This window comes from Natator depressus, chromosome 8 (assembly GCF_965152275.1).
Source record: "Natator depressus isolate rNatDep1 chromosome 8, rNatDep2.hap1, whole genome shotgun sequence".
Lineage (NCBI taxonomy): Eukaryota > Metazoa > Chordata > Testudines > Cheloniidae > Natator > Natator depressus.
In genome coordinates this window covers 18,641,905-18,656,716 of record NC_134241.1, presented here as the reverse complement: position 1 = coordinate 18,656,716, position 14,812 = coordinate 18,641,905, and the positions used below count along the sequence as shown (strand labels likewise).

Below are 14,812 nucleotides of genomic sequence, written 5' to 3'. Positions count from 1 at the left end.
TCACTTAAAACCATAGCATTCCTACCTGGCAGGAGTGGAAAGAGTTAAAACTTCCTGAAAGGATTTCACTTCTATCCTCATATATCCCTTGAATTAAGGGCAGGTATTAAACAAAGAATGGCCATTTAAGTAGCCTAGATCTTTATGAATTCTTACCCATATATGGCTTTGTGCCAGCGATAGTGGTAACCTGCATCCCTTTAGTCAGTATCGTGGCAATGTTGAAATCTGTGATGTGCACATGTCCTGAAAGAAAGAAATTAGAGTTAATAAATAATTCATTTCTATTTTGTGTTCAATTCTGGTGCTGCCAGTAGACTTTTAAACCCAGACCTAATCTGCTTTATACATTCTTAAATGGTATGAAGGTTTGGAGCGGAAAGGGGGTTTCACAGGCAACATAACCTTCTTCATAACATCCCTTTCGGCATTCAGTGCAAAACCGTTTTTGAAAAGGAAACAATACTTTTTCTGCTAGTTAACTATAAGGCTCACCCCTCCAATTTACTATAAATGGCTCATGGAAGCAGCTAATTGCTGCTGTCTGGACAACAAAGTATATACGTTCTTTGGAGCAAGGGCTGCCTTTTTTTGTTCTCTGTTTGTACAGTGTTTAGCACAATGGGGCTTTGGGCCATGACTGGGGCTCCTATGTGCTACCACAATACAAGTAAACAAACAAATAAATAATAATACAGGGAACCTGCTAAGAATCCAAGCAATTACACCTAAAAGGTCCAAATTACACTTAAGCCCTGCAATTAATTTATATTTCATAGAATAAAATTCATTCATTAAGATCATGCTAGTAGTGTTATAGATGACTGAATTATCACTTATCAAGAAACAAGTCTTTGACAATTAACTAGTGTTTAAATAGTCTAGTCATCCCATTCAACTAACCAGGATCCTTCTTGGAGACACGGAAGGTGCCTGTATAGAAGGGGATCCAACTCATTGGGAATGTAACTCATTGGGAACATAACTCTTCCAAGTGAGACCAAGGCCCCCAAAACTTTGGTAAACAGGAGGCGCACAAGGCTCTTTTATTCATAATTGGGGTAAACTGCAAGTACATGACTCCAATCAGTTTAATGTCTGGAACATTAGATTACCATAATGTGCTGTGCATGACGCTCCTCATTAAGACCACTCAAAAACTAAAGCTAGGGCAGAATGCGGCAGCCCACTTCTTAAGAAATTCACATGGGAAGCACCTTCGATTGTGAAATTATTAATGCTCTTACAAATCTCATCTAAATAAATATAGTCCCTTAATGATTAACAGGAATGGATTTTATTCCTTGATGCATATAGGTAACTCCCAAAAATGGGAGAACAAACGGCAATAAGAGCACACATTTCCCTTTACTGTCTCCCCTTTTCATTTTGTCTTGGATCATTATAAATAAAAGACCTGGTTCAAGGTAAATTCATTTCTTGGCATGTTTCATATACAGGGGTAACTGGGCGGAGTTTAGTGGCCTGTGATGTGCAGGAGGTCAGACTAGAGAATCTGGTGGTCCCTTCTGGCCTTGATTCTGTTCACCTTGTTAATGTCACAACCATATTGTAACACATGGGCTCGGAATACTGTTACCCACTCAAAGACACCCAAGATGATGTTTTGCGCTATTGAGAAAGAACCAGTAATCCAGACCTTGTTACAGCAATGCTGATTTCAACTATCTTAGTGACCTTCAACTGGCATGGCCAGAATTGTAGCTCATTTCTAAGGTCTTCAGCCCATTCCAAGTGAACATTCATTTAAAGTTGCACTGCTTTCAGGTGTTTGAGCACAGACCTTCTAGCCTAGCTAAAATCTTGCCCATTTATAACCTCATGCTTTTAATGTCTTGCAATCTTCCTCCAGCAGAACATGGCGAGATCTGCACCAAATGTTTCTATATTCATGAAACCTTAGCAGCAAAACTGGGATGTTTGGCATGGGAAGTTTGTTAAATGTGGTGAAATCCACCCTTGGGGCAAGGGGGTGAGGAACCACACTGGAAAATATTTCCCAAGTTTTTATCCTCTTTGATAATTTGCCAGTTTCATTACTACCTCTCTGGAAATAGCCACAGTCATCCCCTTCAAAATACAAAAGTAAATAAAGAGGGAGGGCAGTAAATTTCTGGAGGGATGGGAAGGCAGGTGGCTGGTTATAATTGTCTTATTTCTGAGTGTTCAGGAGGGCTATATACAGGCAAGTGGCAAATATGAGTCCCTTCCCAAAGGTAAAAAAAATTATAGGTGAGTGAACTCAAGAGCTGGTGAGCAGACCACAGGGACCTGTAGGTTAAAGGGAGAGAATCACCAACTTCTATCTTAGGTAAGTAAACCAGATCGCTCCTCTCAAATGGGAGAAATTTTTCCATAAGGGGTTGATGGGCCACTCAGTGAGGGCAGCTGTACCTGGCCCAAAGAGGCAGGTACACATAGCTCTTCGGTAAGAAACAATTCATATGTTAAAATTATTATGTTGATTATATTTGATCCATCGTATTAAAACTGGTGTCTGGGTAATTGTTACTGAAAAAATTCATTCTGTACCAACCTCAATCTTTTATCTCAACATTCTAACCCTGAAAACATTGGCTTTAAAGATACGGACTTCCCAGCAGAAGGCATGCAAAGTTTGTTGTATAAAATTTCAGGCAGCCTGACGCATGGGTTTTGCCACTTGCTAAGAATGTGTTCGCCTGGCTTTCCCCTTCTTTTTGTTTCATCTACTCTCTTTAATACATGCATTTTCTTGCATACACTTTGTACGTTACTGCTTTCTGGCTAAATTCAGAACCACAATTATGGAGCAGGCAAATCAATGTGGCACCTTTCTGCAGTGCTGCTTCAATCCAAAGGAGGACACTTTTAAGGTAATATTACTTCCCAAAATGGCAACAAAAACATGTATAAAGAAAAGGAGTACTTGTGGCACCCTAGAGACTAACACATTTATTTGAGCATAAGCTTTCATGAGCTACAGCTCAAACATGTTTGCAAACCTAAATGCCAACATGGCGTAAGGAAAGCAGGTGCATTAAGGGTGAAATCACTGCAACCACCTAGAACCTGAGTATTTGGGCTCTATGTGCAAGGAGCACAGGGCAGTTAGGGAGGTGAAATCCACAGCGTCTGCCGAGACTTGGATTAGCAGGCGCAGTTCCTCTGCACCCATTGAAGGTGGTGTTATGCTGATCCAGTGGCCTTAAATATGGCTTTGTAACTTCTCCCCTGTGCCCCGCTCCCCCAGCTTTCCCCCAATGTGGCCTTTCATGGCACTCTATGTGGAGCCTGAGCCAAGACCCTTCCTGTAGCATACAAGGGACAGTCAGGCAGCCGCTTAGTTGGCAGACCTCCCATACAAAGTGGTGCGAACACCCACCGCAAGGTCCTCTGCACTGCAGTGAATTTTACCTTTTGAACCCCTGTGGGCTGCGTGGGCACAACCCTGCAAGGTGCTGAGGGCTGCCAGTGAAGTGCTGCGTGCCCTCAACTCCCACTGAGTTCAAGCATCTCCTGGGCCTCTCAGTCCCCAAAGACTTCAGTGGGAATGCAGAGTGCCGAGCTTGACAGGAACAGAGTCTGTATCAGGAATGGCAAGTTTCATAGAGAGGAACTGTGCATGTTGATGTTTCAGACTCCTCAGCCTATTTTCTGAAACACGGGAACATCGTTGAAGTGCTTCTTCTTCCTTTGCCACAGAGATCAAGCCCACACCTGTAAGAACCTCCACCTCTGCTTACTGAGTTATTACAGGCTCATGAAATCAAATCTCATTACTTATGCATAGCTAGGAATTCACTGCCAACTTTATGTTCGGTGTTAAAGCCATATAAGTAAAATAAGATCAGCTTTTCTGAAGAGCAAGAACAAAGACTCTACTTATGAGTTTCTGGCCTGAATGATGCAAGAGGGTTTTATGTGCCTCTCCACAATCCTGGCTAAATATTTCTTGTGAAGCATGAATAGAGCTACTTGATACAGGTACTCTGTGGCTTACTGGCTAAATTAAAAACCAAAATTAGGGCCTACGAGACTTTCACAAGATCATGTAGTGATCAGGATATAAAGCTCTATACAAATATCTCACAGAAACACACAGGTAGAGAGGAAATAACATAGAATAAAGTCCAGATCACTAATCAATATAACTTTGAAATTTAAAAGGGTCAAGCTCACAAAGCTGAAAATAATTATGAGCCAAATCAGCTGGGAGGAAGAATTTAGTCAGAAAAATGTGAGTGATAATTGGCAACTGTTTAAGAACACTTTAATAGATGCCCAAAAAGCTACAATCGAGGAAGAAGGCCATATTAGTTTAAAAAAATTTTTTTTGGTTTAGAGGGGAAATGAAAGCAGCTATAAAAAAGTAATATATAACGAATGGAAGAAAGGGAAAGTTGATAGTAATTAATATAAATCAGAAGTAGAAACAATAGGAAATTGATAAGGGAAGCAAAGAGACACAAGGAGAACTCTATGACTAGCAGAGTTAAGGACAATAAGAAGTTTTTAAAAAATATATTGGGAACAAAAAGAATCCCAACAATGGTATTGGTCCTTTACTAGATGGGGAAAATAATTTATCAATAGTAATGCAGGGAGAGAAGGACAGAGCCTCTCTCCCTCCCTACCCCGCCAATCTGGGGGGAGCATTTGACCCGCCATGCCCTCCCCCCATGTATTGCCTCCGCACTGTGATGATCCTATAGGATTGAATGAGCTCAGTATCAGCATCAGGCACAGATGCACTGGCCCTGCTCCCCACAAGTTCCCCATAATCCCTAAACCCAGTCCTGGAGGGAATAAGTCCTTAGTCCATGCCATTTCAGATCCTGTGCAGTGTGGCCCACACTACACTCCATACCCTCACCAAGGCACAGTCAATATAGATCCCCTTTAGTCTTTAGGACTGAACCAGGAGGCCATCTTCCTCCATACCCACCCTCCATCACAATCTCCATTTGGGAACCTGTCTCCTTTCCCTTATTACAGCACTGCCTACTAGCAGAGCCTCTCCTAATCGGTGCTGTCTCCAAGACCCTGAATCATCCACCCTTTCATCACACTGGGAGAGTTCCCCCCAGCAGTTGTGAGGGCATTCCTCTTTGGTAGGCTCTGAGGTTCTTCCCGCAAGACCCCTCTAATCTCATTTTCTAACAGGCTCCCCCCTGTTCCTTAGTCTGATTACACCCAGGGGTAGTCTGCCCCATCTCCCCAGGCAGACACCTCCTTCATGGGTTTCTCCTCTCATCCAGCTTCCATAGTCCTCAAGGCTCCATGGTTCTCTACACTGCACAGAAAAATCATGATGGGGAGACCACGTCTGCGTGTTTTGGAGCTCTTGCCAAACTCTGTCCTGTTGTCACTTTATCACTTTGATCACTAGCAGTAGCTCAGTTGAGGTATCCATTTCCCTTACAGATGCCCTCTTCAGTTGCCCTAATGTTGCCACCCCTTGTTGCAGGATCCAGTAAGTCACCAGCAGTCCTGCTTGCCTCCCAGACTCAGCTGCTCCACCCCTGCCCATGCTGGGGTTCAGTCCCTGTCCTGCTATTCCTCCTTGGAGAGCTAATCTCTAAGTTACTTGCTTCTTCTCCAGGGTGTCTCCGGGTCTCTCAATCTTCCTACTCCATTCCCAGGAGCCAGGCTCTGACTGTAGCTCTCTGGTCTAGAGGCAGTCTCCAGCTCTCCTTCTGGAGCTTTCCTGACAGAAGCTCCCCGCTGTCTCCCATCTCCAGGGACCCCGATAGTTCTCTGGGGGCTTTTACTGTCAACTCTACCCCCTCATTCAGGGCTTGTCCCCAAAGAGGCCTATTCCACGTCCTGTGTGTTCCTCTAGCCTGCCACAGAGCTTTTCTAGAGAGAGCTTCCCCCCTCTGCTGGGCAACTTTCTCTTTATAGCATTCTAGCAGTCTCCCTCTAACTCAGTTGCTCTATTTCTAATTAGCTGGGGGGGGGGGGGGGGGAAGGTTCCCACCTGTTTGCTCCCAGGTATTCCCAACAGAGTCGTCATGGGCCCATTAGGCCATGATCCTTCCTGAAGGCCCACTGGCACTGTGATACCGCCATAAATGTTGCTTTCAATGTTCGCAGCAATATGAGTGCAAGGGATGTTTGGTGCTACTGTCCCTCTAAGTGTATCTTGCAGGCATATGATATTTGCTTTCAGGCCAGACAACATGTCAGCCTTCTCTGCAGAGAATCCCTCCACACTGGAGGTGAGGATTTTAAGTACCATCTTTGGCCGAGACCCTAGGAAGGGCCCACTTATATCAACACCTGTCTATCATCTACTGAAGTCTTAGTGTCCATTTTGGTCTCTCCCAGGGTCTGTTGCAATGGGAGATTAACAGGCTCATGAGTCAGAAACAGCAGCTAGTAAAGTGAGACATTTTAAAAATCAGCAAATTCAGATAACTTCCATCCACAAGTTTTGAAAGAGCTGGCTGTGGAACTGGCTGGACCATTAATGTTGATTTTCAGTAAGTCTTGGAACACTGGGGAAATGCTAGAAAACAGGAAAGAAGGTAATGTTGTGCTAATATTTAAAAAGGGTAAACTGGATGACCCAGGTATCATAGGTCTGTCAGTCTGATAACGAACCTGGGCAAGATAATGGAGTGGTTGACATGGGATTCGATTAATAAAGAATTAATGGAGGGTTAGGTAATTAATGCTAATCAACATGGATTTATGAAAAATAGAGCCAGACAAACTAACTTGAATTTTTTTATGAGATTACAAGTTTGGTTGATAAAGTTAATAGTGTTCATGTACTTAGACTTCTGTATGGTGTTTTATGGGGTACCACACGATATTTTGATTAAAAAACTAGACTATATAAAATTAACATGGCACAAATTAAATGGATTAAAGCTCACTACTGACAGATCTCAAGATATAATTATAAATGGGGAATCCTCACTGAGTGGGTGGGTTTGTAGTGCTCTCACTGCCCTCGGTTCTTGGCCCTCTGCTATTTAACACATTTATCAATGACTGGAAGAAAACAAAAAATCATCACTGATAAAGTGTGCAGATGGCACAAACATTGTGGGAGTGGTAAATAATAAAGAGGACAGGTAACTAATACAGAGCGATCTAGACTGTTTTGGTAAGCTGGGTGCAAGCAAACAATATGTGTTTTAATACAACTAAATGTAAATGTATGCATCTAGGAACAAAAAACGTAGGCCATACTTACAGGATGGGCTACTCTCCCCTAGAATTCAGTGACTCTGAAAAAGACTTGAGGGTTGTGGTGGATAATCAGCTGAACAGAAACTATTAGAGTAAAGCTGTCACCAAAAGGGTTAATGCAATCCTTGGATGCATAAACAGGGGAATCTTGGGTAGCGGTAGAGAGGTTAATTTACCTCCGTATTTGGCACTGGTGTCACCACTACTGGAATACTGTGGCCAGTTCTGGTGTCCACAAGTCAAGATGGATGTTTAAAAAAATTATTCAGAAAAGAGCCAGAATTATTAAAAAATTAGAAAACCAGCCTTATAGTGATAGACTCAAGGAGCTCAGTCTATTTATATTAACACAGAAAAGGTAAGGGCAACTTGATTATAGTCTACAAGTGCCTACATGTGGAACAAATATTTGATAATAGGCTCTTCTGTCTAGCAGAGAAAGGCATAATATGATCCAATTGCTGGAAACTGAAGCTAGAGTTCAGACTGGAAATAAGGTCTAATTTTTTTTTAAAAGTTAGAGTACTTAACCACTGCAATTAATTAATCATGATGGGTTCTCCATCACTGACTATTAAAATCAAGTCTGGACATTATTCTAAAAAATCTGCTCTAGGAATTATTTTGGGGAAGTTCTATGGCCTGTGTTTTATACAGGAGGTCAGACTAGATCACAACAGTCCCTTCTGGACTTAGAATCTATGAAAATAGAAAATAATCAGAGCTTCAACAGAGGGAGGTGAAGATGAATATCCAGTATGAAGTCCTAAATGGGTAACACTAAGCAAATTTAATTGTACAGTGCTTAGACTGTAAGCCCCTTGGGATGGGACTGTCTCTTTGTGATGTACGTGAACAGCACCTGGCACTATGCACCCTCAACTAGGATACCTCTAGGTACTACTGTAATACAAATAATAATTAGGCATGAAAGGTAGGTAAGTCTTATTCCAAACAGTGTCTGAGTATAAAGGCCATGGGGCCGCAGTTCATTGGTTAATATAGCCCCCTTCATCGGGAGAGGACAATGCTGAATAACTCCAAAAAAGTCACTTTCTGGAGTTTCAGCAGTTTCATATTCCTCGGACAGTCTGCCTGGCCTGAAACTGGGAAACATGGTTCTCTGCACTGATTGCTATAAATGCTTGTCTGCTAAGAGCACTATTAAGGCCACAGCCCGCTCAGTGCCTGAGTGCTCTGTAGGTAGGGTTAGTGCTGATAGAAACACAGGCTTCCTTCTGGATGCTGTGAGGCTTCAGTCTGGCTTGATTTTGATGGAAGAAAGTAAAGCTTGAGGAGCCATTGTCCCTCTGGCCTGCCATCTGCACTGCTGGAAGAACATGACTGAGATGTCAGAGTGCATTTTTCAGCCACCAACTAATTAGCAGACAGAATAAGTGTTGCCTTTACCAATTCAACAGCCTTCCAAGATCAGCCAGACCACCTTTCCCACTCCAAAAAGAAAACCCCAGCACTGAATTCTTGGAGAGCACTTGAAAGAGGAGCTGTGTAGAGACGAGACAAATGCTTGGTTGTGTCAGCTTTCATTCTCTCTGCCACACTCATCTCCTCTTTGCAGGAAATCACATATATATGAATTATAGATGCTATTATTAATTATTATTCAGATATTGATATTCTGAGCCAAAATCCATGCTCCTCTGGATATATCACTTATTTGAAGGGATTAATTTAAAACACATCAAATTTCCTAAACTTTTAGCCCCTCAAGAGCTCAGATTGATTGGAATACTAAGCTGCAAGCAGGGTTCTAAAAGCCAAAAATGTTGCAGCATCACCTGATATAATAAACTATGTCATTCAATCCTCAATATTTGCAGCTGGAGATGTAGCTACAGTCTAATATTTGGAAGGAAAGCAGTCTGTTCATTCCATCTATGGCTGTTGCTGGAATTTAAGAGTTAAGAAACCCCAGGAGTGTGAACAGCATGTTTTAAGTCTAAAAACTAAAAGTTCAAATTAGTCTTCATGGCTTGCTAGCACAGTTCACCTTGGACAGTTACAGGTAAATCCCAGACTGGTGTTACCAGGGAAGGATCTTGGCTACATGCTAGGATCTCCTGATTTTATATATGAGATAGAATGAACTAGTATAATTCAGTGTCAAACCATGTGAGAAGCAGAAACTCCTGGCTGCAGAGGAAACAGAAGTGAGCGGAGGCCATCACGAGACACTTCTGTCTCCGTTTTGTTAGTGTAGTAAAACTAAGCAAATCCTTTTAAACCATCATGATTCCTGCAAATTTACATTAGTTGGATTCTTTCATTCTCAGATGAACCTGCTGTTTCTTTGATCCAAGAGCTATGTGCATATTATCAAAAAGAACTATCACCTTAAGCTTGGAATCATTATTTAATGATCACCAGGTGTTGAAAGAGGCTTCTTTCCTAGGGCTCAATCCAACTCTTACTGAAGTCCACTGACCTGAGTGGGAGATGAATTGGCCCTTCTAGGGACTACACAGGTCTCTGTGCAAAAAGCCTATGCCATTTAAGCCCCAACATAGGTCCTTGGCTGGAACTTCAGTGCTACATAGAGCTTCACCCAGCCCTCTGCACTGGGCTGAATTTCATCTCCAATGCATAACATCCCCTTACAGACAGTGAACCAAATTACAGTAGTTGCAAATATATTATGTATGTATATTCAGTTTATTCAAGTCAAGGCAATACAATTATTTTAATGTGTAATGTGATAATAGGTATGTCCATTGATCAGGAATAAGTAAAATCTACAAAAGAAAGCCCTATCTACAAAGACAAAATGATGATTACAGAATAGTCAGGGATTCTTGGCCCAGTTAAAAGGTCAAAATCAATAGAAATGTCTGTGCCCTTTGTAACCCAAACACTAATCTCTTTCCATGTGGAAGAAGAGCTTATAGTTGAAATATATTTCACAGATGTGCAGTTTGGCCAAAGGCCTGCATTGCACTGAATGGATGCCCAAAGCTAGACAGATGGCAAGCAGAATCTAAATTAATACACTTAAGGCCAGATTTTTTAAAGGTATTTAGGTGCCTAAAGAAGAAGCTAGGTGACTAGTGGGACTTTCAGAAGCACCTATTTGCATCTTTAAGCACTTAAATGCCTTTCAAAATCTGACCCTTATGCCTACAGGAAGAACCAAAACAACAAAAAATTGAAAGAACATCTGTGAACAGAAGACAGAGCTTTCTCCGACTGTACCCATGTAGTGCGGGCACAAACCTGGCAAACACGTAAGATGAAACTGAAGTGTGCAGCTCAGTCCCAAAGGGGAAGAGCCACTGGAAAACAAGCATGACCTACCAGTCTAAATATAGATGCAGATGCTGCAAGAACAATTGCTCAGGGGAAAACAAATGTGAACTGTAGGTAAAAAGCTTTTTGCACGCATGAATAGAATTACACACCTCTACTGCCATGGCGAAGCAAACACAGCGAGAGAAACCACAGAGCAGAAAGTCACAGTGAGGAGGGCACTGGAGTTAAGGGCACAACTCCAGAAAAGAACATGCTGAAACAAACCCATCATCAACCTGAAACCAATTAAATTTCAGAGTGAACGAGAGATGGGGCCAAAAAAACAGCCCCAAATGCACAGACATTAAGGGAGTTAGCAGTTATCTTGATACCAAGCAGAACACAATCCCAGATCCAAGCACCACTTTGTACTGGGAAATATTTAACCCAGTTTTGGATCTGAATTTAGTGCTCAGGCCTCTTGGTAATTTGACCCTGTAAAACCCAATCCTGCGAGGTGATGAGCACTTTTAATTGCCACCAATTTCATTGGGAGAGGTGGGAACTCAGAAGCTTACCCACGGAAAGAAGTAAAAACCCCAATGAGCTGGGCTGCATATGGACAACAAGAGGAACATGAGAACAAAGGCACCACTTAGAGTCGAACGCCATCTCTGACTGACACCTACTGGGTCAGACTGTCAAAATACTCCATCACTCTTACAATTGGGGATAACAGCATCAGCTCCTCGGAAGTGAACTTCACCCCCTACCTACAATCATACAAGAAAATGGACAGAAACAGGTGTTCTACTGGGCTACCGTTTGCGAAGACAAAAGGAAACTGATAAAATATCCCCCAAAGATATCCCTCAGCAGTCCCAAAGCCAAAGATGAAATGTTGATTGTTCATATATTTTAAGAACAGATGGAACAATTACATCTAGTCTGACCTCCTGTATAACACAGGCCATAGAACTTCACCCAGTTACTCTTGTATTGAGCTAAAACATGTCTTCCGGAAAGGCATCCAAGTCTTGATTTGAAGACATCAAGAAACAAAGAATCCACCCTTCCCTTGCTAGTTTGTTGCACTGGTTAATCACCCTCAATGTTAAAGACGGCACAAATTTTTCTAATCTGAGTTTGTCTGGTTTTAACTTCCAGACATTAGTTCTTGTTATGCCTTCCTCCGCTTGATTAAAGAGCCCTTAAGTGCACAAAGCTAGTGAATCAAATTTCTGTGCACATATCAATGAATTAATTTTAATATTTTATGTAGAGATAATTGAAATTTGTCACTTGAAACATCTGTCAGTGAAAAATGGCTTTTTTTGTCAAAGCAGCAATTTCCATAGGAAATGTTCAATTTTGACCAACTTGGGGGGGGGGGGGGGTTAAGGAAAACGAACTTTTGATGGAAAATTTCAACAGAATTTGAAATTCAAGGGAATAAAAACGACATTTCCTGACCAGTTCTAATTTGATGTGCCACAAGAATTCAATTAAAGTGCACACATTAGGCAGCACATATCTACCCTTCACAGCTCAAGCCGTGGTCTCAATATAGGCCAGAGTAGCACTTTTGACCATTCGCAACAGTCACCAAGGGACAGTCAACTAGATAAGAACTGCCAGAATGGAGCAGTCAGCTTGCCTTCCCACCTCCAATACTGCCCCTTCTGGACCTGGCTTCCCCTCCCTAGGACAAGGAGGAGAGGGTGATGTAGGAGCCAGCTCCAATGCTAGCTGGCAGCTCCCCACCACCAGAAGCATTCTTAGATATTGCCAATAGGTGACCACTTGTGCCATCTGAGGAATCCAAATGGGCTGGATTGGAATGCGGGGCAGAGAGAGAGAGAGAACATGGCCCATTTATTTATGTACATCTGTGTCTGAGGAGGCAGAAGGAAATCCCTGAGTGAGACAGGGAGAGATGTGTATTTGTAAAGAAGGCAGGGAAAGCTTTCCTGACAGTTCTTAAATAAATAATTATCCAGCACTTTGAAATTAGAGGTCATATGCAAAACACGTACAGTCTGGGGATAGGTGGTAATGCCAGGCAAAGCTAGTTACAAGCTAAAACAAAGGCAGTTCTCTAGGAATTTCAGCATCTGCACCAAAACCCATCAAACCTGCGAAGTGATAATGACTTTCATATATTCTAGGCTCTCTGCAACAGCTTTTTACTACACAAGTAGCTTACTGCAAGTGCGAATAAAGATTTCTCACAAATGAGCCGGTTACAGGGATTTTCAGCAGATATTTGACATTTTAAAAGCAGATAAATATCAGACAAATTTTCAATGGGAGTTTTGCCAGAGTAAAAAAAAGTGTAGAGAGTAATACAGGAGTTCATGTGAAGTTTTGCCTGAGAGAGGCTTAAGTAAAGATTCCAGGATTAAAATCTGTATCTACATTATAAACAAAAAACTACATTAAAAGAACATTAAGGTTGCAAAGTTAAGCATTCAAAAGTTAGGAAATGACAGAATTAAGGTTGCCTGTGCAACCCATCATCCCCTCTTTGTGTGTCTGCATTATGATACAGTCTATTATTACATGATCTGGCATGGAAAATTTCAGTCCAAATGGTTGAAGTTTGATAAAGTTATAAGCAGCTGAAAACAGGATCTTCTAAGGAGAAGTGTCGGTCAATCAACTCTAGGCAGCACTAATTGTGTCACCTATAATAATGACTTCTAGAAATGTCACTGAATTACAATAACTGGAAGTATTTAAGAATAGACTAGGTAAATTATGGGACATTAATGTAGAAGAAAGCCATATAGTTCAACAGCATAGAATTGAATAGCACAAGAAGATTACATGATGGTGCTTTACAGAAAGCAGGTGAAGACAAACAAAATACAAAAGACAGTCTTGTTAGATTGTAAGCAGTTTGGGACAGGAACAACACAACACAACACAATGCATAATACAAGGCTCCAAATCCAGGCTGGAAGGTACCAATTTCAAGTCACCCGCTCTGTGCTGCTCTGTGCGTGCATATGTTCCAGTTACCGCAAAACAACTGGCACTTACCATGCTCATCCAGTAAGATGTTGTCAGGCTTCATGTCCCTAGAAGTGACAGAGAAGGGAAAAAGGGATATCAGCATAGAATGGTGATACATAATGTGACTGTACAAGCCTAGGGAAAGGTTTGTGCAAGATATATTATTATCATTTATACAGCACCCAAGTTTACTGGCATTTTACAGGCAGGAGCAAGAGGCCTGGTATACCAGAGACCTTCTGGGGTGGGATTATCCTGTATTTCTTCCTCTGTGAGCCGGTGATCCTTAATTTAGACATAATTAGATTAATGATGATAAAGAAGGAAAGGGAAGACTAGAGTTACTATGATATGATCATGTGGCTGCTTTGGTTTGCAATGTCTGGTTCTTGATAGTCCAGCTAGATGTGAGTGGTTCTTTTTACTATTAGCTTTGTTTTCATCGGAAGTAGTATTTGTTAGACTCTAGTCCAGTCCTGCTCTCAGAACGGACACCGGTCTGTTGTGAGGGGAATCCAACTGCGGAATCTCACGTGCTGCTAAGCTTCCTGGGTCTGGACAGCGACTGATTACTATTCCTAGCTCTGGGTCTCTCAGGTGCACTCTCCAGGTGCAGACCCCATGTCTGCCACACATTCAGTGTGACCTTACAGTCCAGCCACCTAGACCCTGAAACCACTGCCACAGCCTTCTACTTGCTTCAACATTTTTACCACAGAGTCCACCGGATGTGGAAGCTCTGGTTTTCCTAGTTTCACCGTTCAGGAACAGTGTGGTAGGAAAGCCAGGAACACAGACTTAGCATAGGAATTTCACACACACTTTATTCTTAAAAAGTGTGAGACAGTTACAGATCCTTGGAAAACAAGGAACTCCTGAATGAACCCTCCTAGTCTGATCTAACCCCATTTTGTAAGTCCCCAGGTTTGTTGCCTCCTGCCTCCACTCCTTCTTCTGGTCCCTTTTGTTTAGAGAAGCACCCCTTTTTAAAACAGACCCTGTTCCCCAGCTCTCCCAGCCATTTGCTTAGACATCAGTGGGGGAATTCCAGCCCCCTTCCTTCTCCCCAGACAGGTTCCTGTGAAGAGAGTCCATTTAAAGTCAATGGTCCTGCCGATAGCAAATTCATTCTTTCACCAGGGCAGACCCATTCAATGCTAATAGTCCCTGATGTCTGTTACAGAATTACAGAAATGTAGGGATGGAAGGGACCTCAAAAATTCATCTAGTCCAGCCCCCTGCATGGAGGCAGGAGCAAGAAAACTAGACCATCCCTGCCAGAGGTCTGTCCACTTGTTCTTAAAAACTTCCAATGATGGAGATTGCACAACCTCCCTCGGAA

At 42.2% G+C, this 14,812-nt stretch overlaps 1 protein-coding gene across 3 annotated transcripts in view; it reads right to left on the bottom strand.

Moving 5' to 3' along the window:
• The window catches only part of STK32A (serine/threonine kinase 32A), a 92,221-nt gene that overhangs the window by 24,903 nt on the left and 52,506 nt on the right, over window positions 1-14,812 (bottom strand). For all 3 annotated transcript variants that reach the window (XM_074960540.1, XM_074960539.1, XM_074960541.1), the window contains 2 exons: window positions 13,498-13,535; window positions 157-246 (listed from right to left, as the gene is read on the bottom strand). In XM_074960540.1, the coding sequence (XP_074816641.1) occupies window positions 157-246; window positions 13,498-13,535 (128 nt within the window). The remainder of the gene's footprint in view (window positions 1-156; window positions 247-13,497; window positions 13,536-14,812) is intronic.